Genomic DNA, 15,124 nt, shown 5'->3' with positions numbered 1-15,124 from the left:
TATCCATAAATCCACCACTGCGGGCGATGCCGGTCCGGGGGCATAAATCACTCTCGGTAGCGGCTTCCTGGCGGTGAGGGACCCTGCGAGCCCCGCCCCCGGTCCGAGCTGCGTCTTACAGAGGAGGAAACTAACCCAGTCACTCCCGGAAGGTATAACTCAAGGCGATCTCCGAGGGAAGCCCACGGGAGGAAGAACGTGACCCGGCCAACACGACATACGCGATACATGGGGCACTGGAGGTCGCATCCATCACCCTAACAGCGCCGCCGCGCTGCATACCGCGGAGATGGGCGCTGGCGGGCGGCTGAATACTCGGATAGCAGCGGAATCAGCCGTGACGGAGGCGGGATCAAGAGGAAGAAAATAGTGGATTAGATTAATAGATGTGTGCGCAGAGCTGTCGCTTGTTATTAGTATAAGCAGCGCTGTGAAAGCAGCGCTCTTTCGGCTCTTTCGGGTATTGACATTGACTGGGTCTCACCTGCTATCATCCAGCCGAAGCCGGTGCTGCTGCTGCGCGCGCTGCTGTTGTTGCTGTTGCTGCTTCGTCTGCCGCTGCTGCAGCTGATGCTGCTGCCAGTGCAGGTGCTGCTTTTGCCGCTGCTGCTGCCGCTGCGCCTGCTTCTGCTGTTTGATAAGCAGCTGCTGCTGCTGCTGGTCCTGCCGCTGCTGGATCAGCTGCTGCTTCTGCAGCTGCTGCAGCTGCCGCTCCAGCAGCTGCTTGGTGGCCTCCTCCTGCCGCTGCTGCCGGTGCAGCCGCTGCACCTCGGCCTGCAGCTGCTGCTCCGGAGTGGGCGGCGCCGGCCGGTCCCCTGCCGACTTCTCCTGGCCCTGGGACCTCATCCCCGCCGGTGCCGCCGAGGGCTCCGGGGTCCTGGGCGCCGAGGAGGGGGTGTGTGCCGGAGCCGGAGACGGGGTGGGCGCCGCCGTCGTGGCCGCTGTCAGCGCCGGGGTCGGGCTGGCGCCCCACATCAGGTCCAGAGAGGAGAGCAGCGGGCTGTCGACAGAGGCGTCGCAGCTGACGCCGCAGGAGTTCAGCAGGTCATCCATTGTCATCGTGTCCTGGTCGGCACCGGGAGGCTCCAGCTGCGGGGCACGGGCAGAGGAGAAGCCGTCAGATGCGCTCTAAGAATTACCGCAAAGACGAACTTCAGGTAAACTTGATGCGAAAGCAATGAATGAAAACACTTGTGATGTCTTTATGATACTGGGAACAGATTTACAATCAGACATGGCATGGTACGATCGAACCGGGTCACACAATCAAATGGCACACCACAAACCGCTTGACGGCGATGCTTTTTACCGTTATCTCACACTCCTGAAACAACTATCGACTTGTAACTTCAAGCAGCCAACAAAAACTGTGCTCGATGTCTGGCGCAATCCTCCATCTTTAGCCCCGGGCTACCGATAACGAGGAACCACGTGCCAGCTGGCTTCCCTCCACCGGTCAGTTTTCACTTTCCACCACAGACTAATTCGTCACCTTCACCTCGCCAGAATTCACCTCACTGCGCCCCGCCTCGCGATTCGGGAACGGAAAACCACCGCGCACCCTCCTCAATGACTGCAATCCAACTGACCGCCCCGCCCCCGGCCGGAGTAACGTGGTCCAGATACCGCCCTCCCCCCCCTCCCTCCCCTGCCCACGGCATGGCGTGAACAGCTGATCGCTGTCAAAGCTCAAGGCCATCGGCAGCCCGGTGCCGGGGGCCTTGTGGGTCACTGGTGCCACGGTCAGCCGGTGGGCGCCGCGGGAGAGGGGGGGGGGGGGGCAGACGGGAGGACAGCGTGGCTAGGAAATGCTGGCATAGCAACCGCCAGTACGGGATGGAATATTAACCCGCGCCCCACTGGGGCGGGGGGGGGGGCTATTTATAGCCCCCCTCCCGTTTTTCTGCAATAACTTCCAAACCGCTTGACGTATCGACGCCAAACTTTCAGTACCTTTGGCTGCATCAATTTGACACCTTACATGTCAAAATTTGAACTTCGTACCTACCATAGGTCGGCCGGAAATGACGTCAGAATGACGTCATGTTCGGCCGATTTCGACGCAAAACATTGAACCACGGCAATCGCTCCCAAGAGCTCAGTTTTTAAGCTAGATCCAATTTCTTTGCATGAGAGGACTCAGAATAGACTGCGCTATCAAACTGCTATCTCAGATTTTCAAAATTTTGAAAATTTGAAAGTTATAGCTATATAATAAAATTCGAACTTTATATTTATATTTTTTCTTTAAAAAATGACTTTTCAAAAAAACGAAATATATGTGATAGAACACATTATTATGACTAACTCTAGCAAGTTTTAGCTAAATATCTTCAAAAATGGCCAAGTTATACGCATTATTGCAAAAAATTAACAATTATTAATTTTTCAAATCAATTTTTCAGCATGAATTTGACATCGTACGCCAATATAAATAGCAACATCGTGCTCCTGAGCTCAAACTGCATCCAATAGACACCTTTTGTGTTGAAAAATTTTAGCTTCAAAATTTGACCTTTTTTGACCTGAAAGTGACCTGACCTGAGCTACATTTGACTCAAAATGACCTCGAATGACACAGACGACATCAAATTCGAAATCTCTGACCTAAATGGACCATAAAACATGTGTCACGTGACCGACGGATGATATAATATTTTCGTGACCTGTGATGACCTGACCTTGACCTGAAAATCAAAGTACAAGTTTGGTACCCTCAGAGTATCTAGAGCATCTGTTCACGAGTGTGCGAACCAAAAATGAGCCTGATCTGACTTGTAAGACGGCGGCCAGAGCCCAAAACGTGAAGAAGCCAAAATGCTAATAATTTTTACTTTGACCTGACCTGTGACGTCATCAGTGACCTCGAGGTCAATGAAATTAGGTTTCGCTCGACAGTTTTTCCGGGGCTATCAGACGCCGTTTGAATTTTGACGATCGGCCCAGTAGTTTCGGAGTTAGGAGGGGGGGGGGGCTATGAATAGCCCCCCCCCCTCAGTAGGGCGTGTTATACGCAGACCCCAGTGGGGCGCAGGTTAATTTCAGTATTCATCAGCAGATTATGTGACAGTCACTGGGTCTCTCGAGACTTAACCCGCGCGGGGCTGGGGTCTCCAGCCGAACGCGCGGGGCTGGGGGGGGGGGTAAATTTTACCCCCCCTGTTATCTCCCGAACTAATGGTCCGATTTGGAAAATTCAAACGCCAATCGAAAGCTCTCATCACGAACTACTAAAAACATGTACTGAATTTAAAGTTTGAGGTCAAGGTCAAGGTCAGGTCAAGGGTACAAATTGCAAGTTTCTACAGTATCGGCCTTGCACCGTAGTTGCCGAAGAATGGAGTCATGGACTGAGACTGATCGCCCAAAACGTGTTCTTAGGCTACCAAGACAATATTCGGTGCATACAATATCATTCAGAGGTCAAGGTCAAGGTCAGGTCAGGTCAGGTCAGGTCACCAAAAAACAAAATATAGAAAAGGGCATGTGCGACACATGTTTTATGGGTCATTTTACTCATAGAATTCAATAGGCACACTCAATAAGTGATATGGACCACCTCTGGATGAATTTCAGGTCGAGGTCAGGTCAAGGTCAGGTCAAGTGAGGTCAAATTTTGAAGTTGGTTGTTAAGGCCTAAAAAGGTGTCTATCTGATGCAGTTTTTCACGGTGAATCGAATGGTGCTATTTTTGTTTCCGTACGAGGTCTAGAACTTCCAAAAAAGTCATTTTTCAAAAATTTTGTGTGTCGTGACGTCATAAAATTTTGAATAACTCCCACATTTTTGAACCGATTCTTCTAAAATTTGGTATGTAGGTGCACATAGACCACTTCTCTGACATATATTCCGGTTTTTTTGATAGACTCAAAATTTTGGATTTTATCATGATTTTCCCCAAAAAATCAGTTTTTTGAAAAAAAAATTTAGGCCAAAATCCAAAATTTTCAAAAAACCGAGATAGCCATTTGATAGACAAAGTAAAATTACGTATAACCTTTTTTGTTACGTCTTGATTCCTTTAAAAATGAAGGTGTTAGCGGCGTTTGAACTTTTGCCGTTTTTGAGGCGAAAATGGCGAACATGACGTCACTAAAACGTCAATTTCTCAAAAATTTTCCGACGGATTTCGCTCAAATTTTCAGGGAACGTGTCAAATTGATGTAAGAAAAGGTAATGAAAGTTTGGCGGCGCTGCGCGCCGCCGTTTTTGAGATATCGCGAAAATTCGCGAGGGGGGGGTAAAATTTACCCCCCCCCCAGCCCCGCGCGGGTTAACATTGACAGATTGAGAGTTCAAAAGCCGAAGACGTCCCTTTTCCCTTGCTCGGTTTAGCATATGCTCCCTTTCTCAATCGTGCAGTTTCTCAGACAGTAATACAGTAATATTTCAATACAAACATACAAACATACAAATCAGACCGTAATATTTCAAGACAGTCCATTTCATAGTTTCAAATCAGATCCTCCTTATATGCAAGACATATGTCTAAAGTGTACCTATATGGATTTCGACTGAACGGCGAGCCCATATGAAATCAAGATATTAATAAATTTTCCGTCAAGCGCCTGTTTAACGTCACGAGAGAAGTCAGGTTTCCAAGGAAATCGCCTGACATGTCAAGCTGCATTAGACATGGGATGGTGTCAAACACAGGGTGATTTTAAATGGTTAAGTTTCATAGGTGGAACTACCTGGAACTTATTTAGGAATGCTCACATAGTAGGTAGGTACATACACCATAGACTAGCGCCGCTCATTTTAACCCGCGCCCTGCTGGGGGGGGGGGGTGTTTGAACACCCCCCCTTGTGGTTTTTCGCGAATATCTCAAAAACGGCGGCGCGGAGCGCCGCCGTTTTTGGTACACCTTATCATACATCGATTCTACACATGTTGTGAAAATTTCAGACCAAGGTCATTCAAGGTCAGGTCACCAGGTCACTTGAAGTGACCTCACCTCATAAAAAGTTTCAATGTCTGTCATAGCTACACCGAGTGACCGATCGCTTTGAAACTTTCAGCGATTGCTAAGAGCAATAGCATGTACAAAATGTATATCTCAGAATTTTGATATCGATGACCTAAGGTCAGGTCAATTTTGCGACCTCCCCATTATAAGTCAATGGGAGAAAATTGAAATGCGCCTCTTTTGGACGAAAGGCATTATAAACTCTCCCAAACACCGAATTACAAGTGGTTTAGACACACTGAACATGAAAATGGTGTCCGTGACCCTTGTTTATGCCCTGAGGTCATCTTAGGTCACGAATGGTATCTAACAGTTTTTCGCAAATAACTTTTGATAGAGGCATGCTAGAGCGATGAAAACGCCTTAGTTGTGTTCAGCTAGACGATACGGATCGACTGATATGCAACATGACCCTTTCCGGCCAGGTCATGACCTTGACCTGAGGTCAAATTTTCAAGTTGACCTTTCAAGGTCAAGTTATAGTTCATTCGATGCGTCTTGACGAGAGGAACACGATGCTGGTAAAAGTAAGCTCGTACAAGGCTTGGGTCAAAAGTTGTTGCAGAAAAACGGTTTCCGAAAAAATCGGCTATTTTTGCCGTTTTTGCCCCCTGCAGGCAAAACCGTTGACGGTAGATCAAATCTGAGAGAATTACTCAGAAAGGGCGTTAATAGGGCTATCGAATGCGCTTTTCCGCGGCGCTGTAGCTCTATTGGTTCCCGAGTTATGCGTTGGCTTTTTAGAAATTTTCGACATTCGACCTGGAAATCGGCGAAATTTTGCCTTCAATGACCTCTGGTGACCTGACCTTTGACCTGACCAAAAAATTGACTGAAGTGATTTCGTCATTATTTTTGACGCTCTTTCGAACGCCGCCTTCCGCGTATCGCTACGTGGCCCAGGAGCCGAGTTACAAGGGGGGGTGTTCAAACACCCCCCCCCCCCCCCAGCAGGGCGTGGAAATCCAGGACCCCCAGCCGGGCGCGGGTTAACTACAATTTAAATAAGGTAGCACCTATGAAAATAAGATCCACGTTTACTGAATTTTGACGCGAAATGCCGAAAAAGGTACAAACGAACAACCCGTTCATCAGCCCTTTCTTTTTCCTTCGCGTCGCTCGTGGAAATAACAATCACTAAGGAAGTTGAGCTATCAACGTCATTTAGTGGTCAACATGACAAACGTTCACTTCCTGTGGCAAAACAACGTAATTTCCGTCCCCAGCGATATATGTACGGAGCTGGGCGGCGCTTGCCTCAGGCCTTGGTAACCTTCAGGTCTTGGTCCCAGCATTTCTGCCAGTTTGCTACCAATATTGTAACGGAGCACAATAATTCCTTACAAGACCAGACCATCTCACTCAGAAAGCCCATATGAGAACACGGCCCATTAAAAGATAACTACTGAGAGCCGTATCAAATGACAAATTATACAAAGTGAATGGCGCCGAACCATAAATGCAGCATTATGACCAACTGGCAGATGCCTTCACGCCAGTCTCTGCTACAGCACCGGGTGATTAACGTCACGAACTGCTAAGGTGAGCGGCGAGCAGCAGCGCCTTTCGTGTCCCGACTCACGAACACTCGACCTAGCCTCGGGGCCAGGAGGCAGACGGTCATTGGCCGAGATTGGGAGCAGATCGGAGACAGGAGAGGGCAGACAGCGGCGGCGGCGGCGGCGGCGGCGGCGGCCGGAGGCGCGACCATTAGAACCTGACCCGTGTCTGACTACCGTTCGGGGCTGCCCCGACGCTGCACTCTGTCTGTGAGTCACCAGACAACCAGATGATTTCCAGGGGTCAGCGGTCACAGCCTCTCAGTAGGGTAGGTCATGCGCGAGAGCAGTTACTTTTTAGATGCGATGTGAGCACAGAACCAGGTTCGGACTCAGCAGAAACATTGGAGGTGAAGCTAGAGACGCGGTCTGAGTAGCCATAGTCTACACGGACAGCTGGTGATAGTGGTCAAAAGGAACATAGCTTGATAGCTATGGAGAAAATTGTTTGATCAGTACTGGAGACGGAAGACCCAGAGACAGTGACCAAGGCACATGGATGGGCCATCAAGGGCAGACGAGGTGAATGTCCACCCGACTGAACAAGTCATCAGATATGCTAGATGCACGAACAGAGAGACAGACAGGAAGCAATTAAAACAACAATCAGGGCTCCGAGACATGAATAAAATTCCAGAAGTTCTCAATCTGAGTGCCGAGTGGCCTCGGGCCTGGAAACTTTTCACGGCTGCTTCTGCCCCGGCACATCGGAGATCCGTGCTCTGGATGAACTCCAGAACTCCAGCTCCAGCAGCCAGTGCCTGGGGCAGACACGACTGAGAATGCGGTGCATACGCCACGGTTCCCAGGGATATTGAAGCTCCGGGCCCACACCGGCTCAACTCTGCCGGACGGAGAGAGACGGCGGCCTTCGCAGCGGGCGCCAGACGGTATTGACTGAGGCATCAGTTCACCGACAAATTGCAGAACCCTTTATTTATGCACCTGTTGGCACGTCTCGGCCGCGTCTGTGGAGTGGTAAACTGTCCGCCAAAATGAACAATAGAGCTCCCTCGGCACTTGCTGAGCAGCCCGTCGCCGCCGTCGCCGCCCCGTCTGGCTGGCACTGTTGTGACGCCGACCGCGGCGATGGCGGGCATTGATCGCTGGTGCGTTCCTCGGTTCAGCCGGTCCAAGGCCCCCATTGGACCTCAGAGGGCGACAGTCAGACGGCGCCGGCGACACGTCCCGGACCCCCGACGGCAGACGCTCTCTGCGTCCCATTCGTTCCCGACCCCGACGCCCCGGTCTGGTCGTGACCTTACGGCGCAGTTCAATACCGCCCAACTCGACATCTGCCCGTTTGGCAAATGTCACGGCGCCTCGCGCTAGAACGCAGCACGCCACCCCGGACTAACGTGTCACGTCCTGCCCACTGCCGTCTGCGAGCCAACTTTCAGAAAGTCCTAGAAGGTTCTCGGGCCACGCAGTCCAGCCGCACAGCACATGACCTAGACATTTCCGCGCGTAGTGCAGGCCTTTGAAGTCGGACGGCGTTCGACCGGCCGCCTGACACGAACACATTGGCCCCCGACGAAAATGCGTTGTGCTCACAAACGCACATCACTTATTAAACGACAAAGCCACACGCGCGTGACGACCTTGGCTGTTTGCAAAGTTCCTGAAGACAATATAATTAGCGACGACACGAACAGCATAGTTAATACCCAAAGTAATGCAGCTAACTACCGGTCAGAACTCAAACAAGTGCGAATCAATACCACCCAACCGTTTGTCCGGTTGTTAACTGGGCCGCTGGTAAGCGGTTTGCGGTCACTAAGCGGTTCCATGTCACCGTCCACCTCCTGACGGAGCGAGGAGCTTCCACCGCGCGAGTCGCCGCCCGAACTTTGGCGGGACAGTTACCCTAATGAGCTCCGGTCGTCGCGGTGTTCCCAAAGGACGAGCGTGACCTTCTCAGGGTCTCATCAGGCGACCTGACGTCGCTATCAAGACCAGGCACACGATCCGACCGCAATGAAACTCGCGGACAGTAGCAGCTGCAACGACAAAACAACTCAGGTGGTCGATTTTCATTAGCTGCGCACCAAAAAAAAAAAGAACGACGCAGAAATGAGAGAAGGAGAGAAGCAGGTCGAGATAACACTTTCTCTAGCACTTCCTCCTTCATTAGTCAAATCACCATAACGCACGTCCCTGTGTCACTATGGGCCACATAAAAAGTCGTCACACTGACACATCCACATAGAATTCTGAACCAAGTGAAACCACAAAGGCATCCGTATATCTTGGCACCAAACCAGTGCCGAGCCGACCGCACACTGCTCTGCGCCAGCTCCCAAATGTCTTCCATCAGCAGACGGCGCCACCCCATGAATACCCGACCCGGATCAATACAGAGCCGTTCACAGCCCATCTGTCGCCGATGAATCGCCGCTGGGACGTCGCACGACGCGCCGGACCGGGCCCACAATGGCCCGCGGGCATTCTTCGGTCCCCAGTGATATAATCAACGTCAGTCGGGCCGTAATCGGCGTCAGCCGAGAGCCATGGGAGTCGGCGCCCCTCCAGATTCACTGAGCTCTAGGCAGTGCTGCTGACACCCTGGCCACAATGGCGGCGACTGTGAGATCCCAGGTCAGAAGGCGGCGTCGCCGACATCCTGGTGACATTGGCAGCGACTGTCGGGCTGGTGGAGCGACGGTGGATGGTTGATTCTGAACGTAGCGCGGCCCATTCAGCCAGTGACAGCAGCTGTGGAAGATGGATCGACCGGAAGATCCTCAGGGAAATGGGCGTTGTTTTTCTACGAAGTCAATGAAGACCAATAAAACTAGAGTGACAACGGCGTTTAACCCTATTCCTGGCGGGCTCCGCCCGGACAAGAAACTGGCGGGGGGAGCCGATTCGGCCCCCCCCCCCTTCAGATCTCAAAAACTACACATCGCAGCGACAAACGGTAAACGGCATCGGATACGCACGGTCAAGATCTACAATTTTTACTAAGGTCATTTTCAGGTAAGGTCAAAGATGACGTCACAGGGGTCGAAAAAGTCAAAATGGCGGCGCTAGATATGGAGAGAGTTTTTCTCGAATAACTTTCGAATTAGTCAAGATAGGAACAAACTAAGGGCATCATCGTGATCATCTCGTCAATCCGCATCGAATGATATATATGTTGACCTCGAAAGGTCAAGGTCAAAGGTTGACCTCAGGTCACGTGACCTCGAGGTCATCATGTATATCATTCGATGCGTCTTGACGAGCTGAACACAATGAGACCATCCACGCGTCTGTATCTTGTTCCTGTACGGAGTCATTGGCCAAAAACCTTTGGTGACCTTTGATGACGTCACATGACCTCACAGCTGCCCAACAGCAAAACAGACCTCAAGGTAGTGAAGGTTGATCGTATATGAAGTCATGTATGGTATATGGGGCCATTCCGACCCGTTTTAGTGGTAAAAACAAGGAGTTGATTTTCCCCCCATTGACTTATAATGGGGAGGTCGCGAAACTGACCTGACCTTAGGTCACCGATATCAAAATTTCGAGATATACAAATTGCACATACTGGTACCCTAACTAAAGCCTGAAGAGAAGAAATTGATCGGTCAAAAACTCTAGCTCTGGCGTGATTGCAAACTTTTCTGAGGTAGGGTCACCAAACCGCCTCTGGTGACCTGACCTGAGGTCAGATCAACTCAAAATTTTCAGACATGTTGCGTAGAAGCCTTTTAGGAAAAGTCAGAAAATTTGAGCTTCCTAGCTCAACGCGTTTGGGAGAAATAACCAAAAAACCTCAGGGGGGGCTCCTGAGGCCCCCCCCCCCCCGCCAGGAATAGGGTTAAGGCTGAGATGATCGAAGTCATTCTAAAATATGGTCCAAACTGGTTGAAAGACGACATTTTTTCAAGCAAAATGACCAAACAGTAATTTGGAACAGTAGAAAAAGCGGAATGAATATGCATGCACTAATAGTAAAAAGTGACGTAAGGACCTCATCCGTTCTCTAACTGCTGTAGTTCTGCGCCTATTGCGTCGGTGCGCGCGCCCCTAATCCAGATCCGTGGTTGAGCTCGCCAGTCTCGACTTTGTCGACGGACGACACAAAGTGGCTCTAACTTGGTCCATAAGGCCGGGGCCGCCGGGCCAGAATCGCTCCCATATATCATGGCCGTCTAGTTGTTGCGCCCCTGACAACAGCCTGTGGCCGAATGAGCTGGGCTTTCGGTTATTCGGACGGCAGCGCTCCGCCGAACGGTTGGCCCTGTGATTGCGGTGAAGCCAGCCCAGCTGGCTGGTGACCGACTCGACATAAGTGTGGAGTCGCAGACTATCCCGGAAGAGAAGCAGTCCACTGCCTCTTTTCCCGCCACATTCCCAGAACCTTGGCTCCACCGGAGCGAGGCAATTGGTATAGCTGTAAACCGATTGTCGCCCACATTAGATGCTGTGCCGTGAAGCGCACCGTATGCCAACAGGCCGTCTCGGAGTGCTAACGGCGTCCGATTGACGCCTGGCTCGTCCGAGCGGAGACTCTCTGGAGCATTCGGGCACTTTCGAACGCAATCATCCTGTCCACTCCAGGCGAGATCTCATCAATCTTCGGCATTTTAGAGAGTCTGATTTATGGCAGAGCAGAAGCAAATCGACAGGGGATGCCGGGAGGGACCACGAGTCTTACAACGCTTGCCACTTCCGAATTTCCCGTTCCATTCAAAAGCTTAATGTAGCTCAATCACGATCGCCCTAAGGAGTAAGGATATCACTTCCTTTGTCCGAAGTAACCACTACAGGCTACATTAGCCTCCTACTTGTGCGGCAAATAGGACCGGCGTTTTGCACAGAGCACAGGGTCAATATTGACAAGTTTGACCGTATGCAAGCCTCGTCGACCGGTCGCCGTTGGTCAAAGCTCACTGCATTTATGTCCAAATGCCGAGGTGGCGGCATACGATTCCAGTTCAAAGAACGGGCATTTGTGGGGATGGCTATTGGCTAGCATTGAGTTGAGTCTGGCTGAGTTCCCTAGCCTTTGCTCTGTTCGAATCGATAGATAAGGCCACCCGTTGAGAAATACGCCGTCCCAGAGGGCTAGAATCAACGGACAGAGCATTCGGGCCGATAACCCCCAGTTCTGTATGGATAAAACCAACAAGCTTCTTCATTGGTCGAAGCGAATCCCCAATCGCCAATGGTTGTCATCAATACGGCCACATCAGTGGTCTTTTCATCGTTGCGTTCAACTTTAGACGTAGTTGCGAAAACAGCCACACAGTATAGGCTTCATTATGTCGTGACCAGAGTTGACAAAGCACCAGGCGTAAGTTGATTGCTTATCAATAATAACGATATGATGACATTTATGTCCTAATTTACGGGCCCCAAAACACAACACCAAAAGAAAGCAGCTAATCCTTGTCATTAATGAAGCAGTAGGTACAACGTTTAATGAAAACTTTACGAAGCGAATGCTAATTTTCGCGCTAAGTTTTCCCAACAGTCTGCGATATTATTCTTATAATGACGAAGCGGCAGCACAAGTTTGGTCGAACTTCCTGTCCTTTTTGTCGCGCGTTTTAAACGCCTTGAAATTTACCAGCCAAAAAGTTACAGATTCTGCCAGGATAGGGAGACAGTGACGACGAGTCTGGGCTATTGAGTCAGATCAATGTTGATCAGATCAGGTGTTGTCTGCCAGTGCCTGCAGCTTGCACAGCTTCGTTGTGAAGTTTCATTGGTCTGTGCCCAAACGAGTTCAATGAAGTGCCATCTCTTCACCAGTAACCAGTGCTAAAATGTCTGCCTTTCTCAAGGGAAATGAGCTTGAAGAAGCCCAAAGACACGTCAAACTCAGAAGGACGGCAGTGTTTTATGGCATCCACAGCGGCTTCCCAGGGAGATTTAGGACTTATGAGTGACGTTCAGGCAGTTGCTGACCAGCTTCACCGTCCGTCCCTTCGTGAGGTCAAACTGAAGCTCACGACTCACGGGTACAAAACGACGTCCCCATAATTGCATTACTTTCGCTTTGGGGGTCAAAGCAAACAGCACTGTAGTAGAAGCTTGCACGCCAGCTATTGACAGGTCAGACCTCCTCGCTCCTCGACCTATCGAATTAGATCGGTTAAACAAAAACAAGCACCCGGATAACCGATAATGAAAAAGTAAAAAGAAAAGATGAGTGGTCACGCCAAGCCCTGTGCTCACATGCACAATCGCACATGACATGCCCAATTCCATGCTTTTAAACTATTGGGTTTACCTCATCTAGGCTGGACGAGAGTATTCAATTCTTTGAATCATTCAATTCCAGTAACTTCTGATTGAAAGTTAGCTATTGACGGTAAATGTCAGCAAAATGAAGGTCATGCTTTACTGGCCTGTTTCACTTCAAACAATTGGGAATTGAAGCATTTGCCGGAATATGTTCTCCAATAAAACAGCAACTTCCATTTACACAAAATCTGACCTCTCTGACCTCGCATCGATCCTCAAAACGATTTGTTCCAAACAAATATAGCAGATTGCAACATTGTTCGAACAACGCAACGGCGACGCCGCTGGTGCGTGAACCCCTCAATCACCAATCTCCTCGGAACAAATAATATTACGGTGAAGTAGCCGGACATAAATTGCAACATCACACACCGACAGCAAGTGAACACCAGTGTCCTTGTTCTTGACTGGCTGCTTCATTCCGCATGCAGATATGCCCCAGCCAGTGAGTGCCAAACACAAACACGGCTACTGTTTGCGAACCCCATTACCCGCACAATATCGCACCTATCTGACATTCCCCGCCCCAGCCACAACCCTTTCCCACTCCTATCCACATCCACGCCTCTCCATCCGTCCCCACCAGGCTCCGTCGCCCAGCCCAAACCCAACATCGCCGGCGCAGGCCAGGGCCACCAGCACGCTCAAATGTAAACACGCAGACGACCGAAGGCGCGCTACGGTATCCGCTGAGAAAACATGGCAGACGCAGAAAAAGCTGGACGCGGGCAACGTCGTTATCAGCCAGTCTGCCTGCCAGTCGGTCTACAGACTCTACAGACTCAGCAGTGGTGCAGGGCTGAGCGTTCTGAGACCCACACCAGCCAGATCACCAGACGCTCGCCACCGCCGCCACGACACGGGGTGCGAGAGACGACAGAGGGTTTTTGTCGAGGTCCATTCGCCAAAGCGACAAACAAAATAGTTGGAGTCGTATGGTGTGGTCTGGAGTTGTCGCCAGATGAGGGGACAGACGACCGAATCGCCAGGTCTGGTGGCTAGACGGGCGATCGTAGATGAATGCGACCTTGAAGACTCTATTATCTGCAGCAATTGTCTTCAACTTGTCGACAAAACGGATGCATTGTAAACCAGAACACCTGGCATCGACGAGAGGAACCAGTGGCGGCGGAAGGTATTTTGGGATGGGGGGGCACACCTGATCCTTCCCGGAACCTAGGGTACCCCCAAATCTAGTTTTCTCACCGGTTTTAGGCCACTTATTTTTCACCTCTTGGCCTTTACAACAAAAATAAAAAATAAAACATTTGCAAATAAGTGAGATAATTAGTCTCATCTGAGTCAAGAAACTACCTTTTTGGTAACCTGGAATAAACGTTTAAAGCTTCCACACATGAGCTGTCAAGTCAGGTACAGAGGGGGATTTTTTTTACTTAAATAGGTATTGTCTTCCATTCAGCTTTTCTTTGAGGCCCTCGGCCGCTAATATGGGGAGGACAAGCTGCCCCGACGGTTCCTGGCCCTTTGAAACTTTGCGGGGGCAGAGACCCCCACGGCCCCAGAGTTGTGGGGGCAGGCTGCCCCCATGCTGCCCCCCGGCTCACGCGCCTATGCCGGCTGGCGTCTGGCAGAGTCGCGGGGAAAGGCCTGTGGCACGCTCAGACGCACTTTCGTGACGTCCGTGCCGGGTTACTCGCGTTCCGTCCTACTCTTCCAGACTTCGGTTACCGGTAGCTCGTAGATAGCTCTGCTTGATTTCTGAGCATTATGTGTGGAGGGCGTTTGGTGGAAATAGTCCGTCACGGACTAGCTCGCCGGATAGCCCGTCGTGAAAACGGCTATTATCAATCCAAGTTACTCGCTATATCAACTTAATAAAAAGGTACTCAGCCAAACTGGCATATGTTCCTGACGTAGGTAGTATGGAAGTATTGTGGTACTTCGTCGATAACAATTTTGGGGGGGCAAAAAGATATGTTTGCCCCCCCACCCTGGAAGATGGGGGGGCGCCGTGCCCCCGCTGCCCCCCCGCTTCCGCCGCCACTGAGAGGAACAACATGTTATCACAGCATCTCACATTCCACGGCCGGTTTGTCCCATCCCCACAGTCCTGCTCAGCTGTCTCAGACTGAGACAGACATCCACCACACCAGATGGGACAGATAGCATCGCTCCGCTTCACAGGGCCCCTCCAGCCATCCGTCTGGTTTTATTCCATTGATCCGCACAGCACAGCCGGCAAGGCACACTTGGCCGTGATTTTCCACGGCGGGACATGACTTTCACGACACATGCAGGTGTTCAGATTCGTCCGATCCTCTGCACATGACAAGCTCGCCGCTCTGTGATCTGAGGCGAACTGAGGAGAGACAGGACTCTGGGTCCGCTCGG

General features: G+C 50.8%; 1 protein-coding gene across 10 annotated transcripts in view; it reads right to left on the bottom strand.

The window, feature by feature from the left end:
* LOC122388245 (bromodomain-containing protein DDB_G0280777-like) overlaps positions 1–15,124 on the bottom strand; it is a 115,228-nt gene that overhangs the window by 43,323 nt on the left and 56,781 nt on the right. For 8 of the 10 annotated variants that reach the window (XM_043379138.1, XM_043379133.1, XM_043379132.1 and 5 more), the window contains one exon: positions 485–1,089. In XM_043379138.1, coding sequence (XP_043235073.1) covers positions 485–1,089 — 605 coding nt within the window. Of the gene's footprint in view, positions 1–484; positions 1,090–1,309; positions 1,616–15,124 lie in introns of those variants that run through there. The other 2 variants (XM_043379141.1, XM_043379140.1) reach the window with 2 other exon arrangements.

The sequence above is a fragment of the Amphibalanus amphitrite genome, unplaced genomic scaffold (genome assembly GCF_019059575.1).
Source record: "Amphibalanus amphitrite isolate SeventyFive unplaced genomic scaffold, NRLGWU_Aamphi_draft 000314F_arrow, whole genome shotgun sequence".
NCBI lineage: Eukaryota > Metazoa > Arthropoda > Thecostraca > Balanomorpha > Balanidae > Amphibalanus > Amphibalanus amphitrite.
This window is presented reverse-complemented; position numbering and strand designations above follow the sequence as displayed.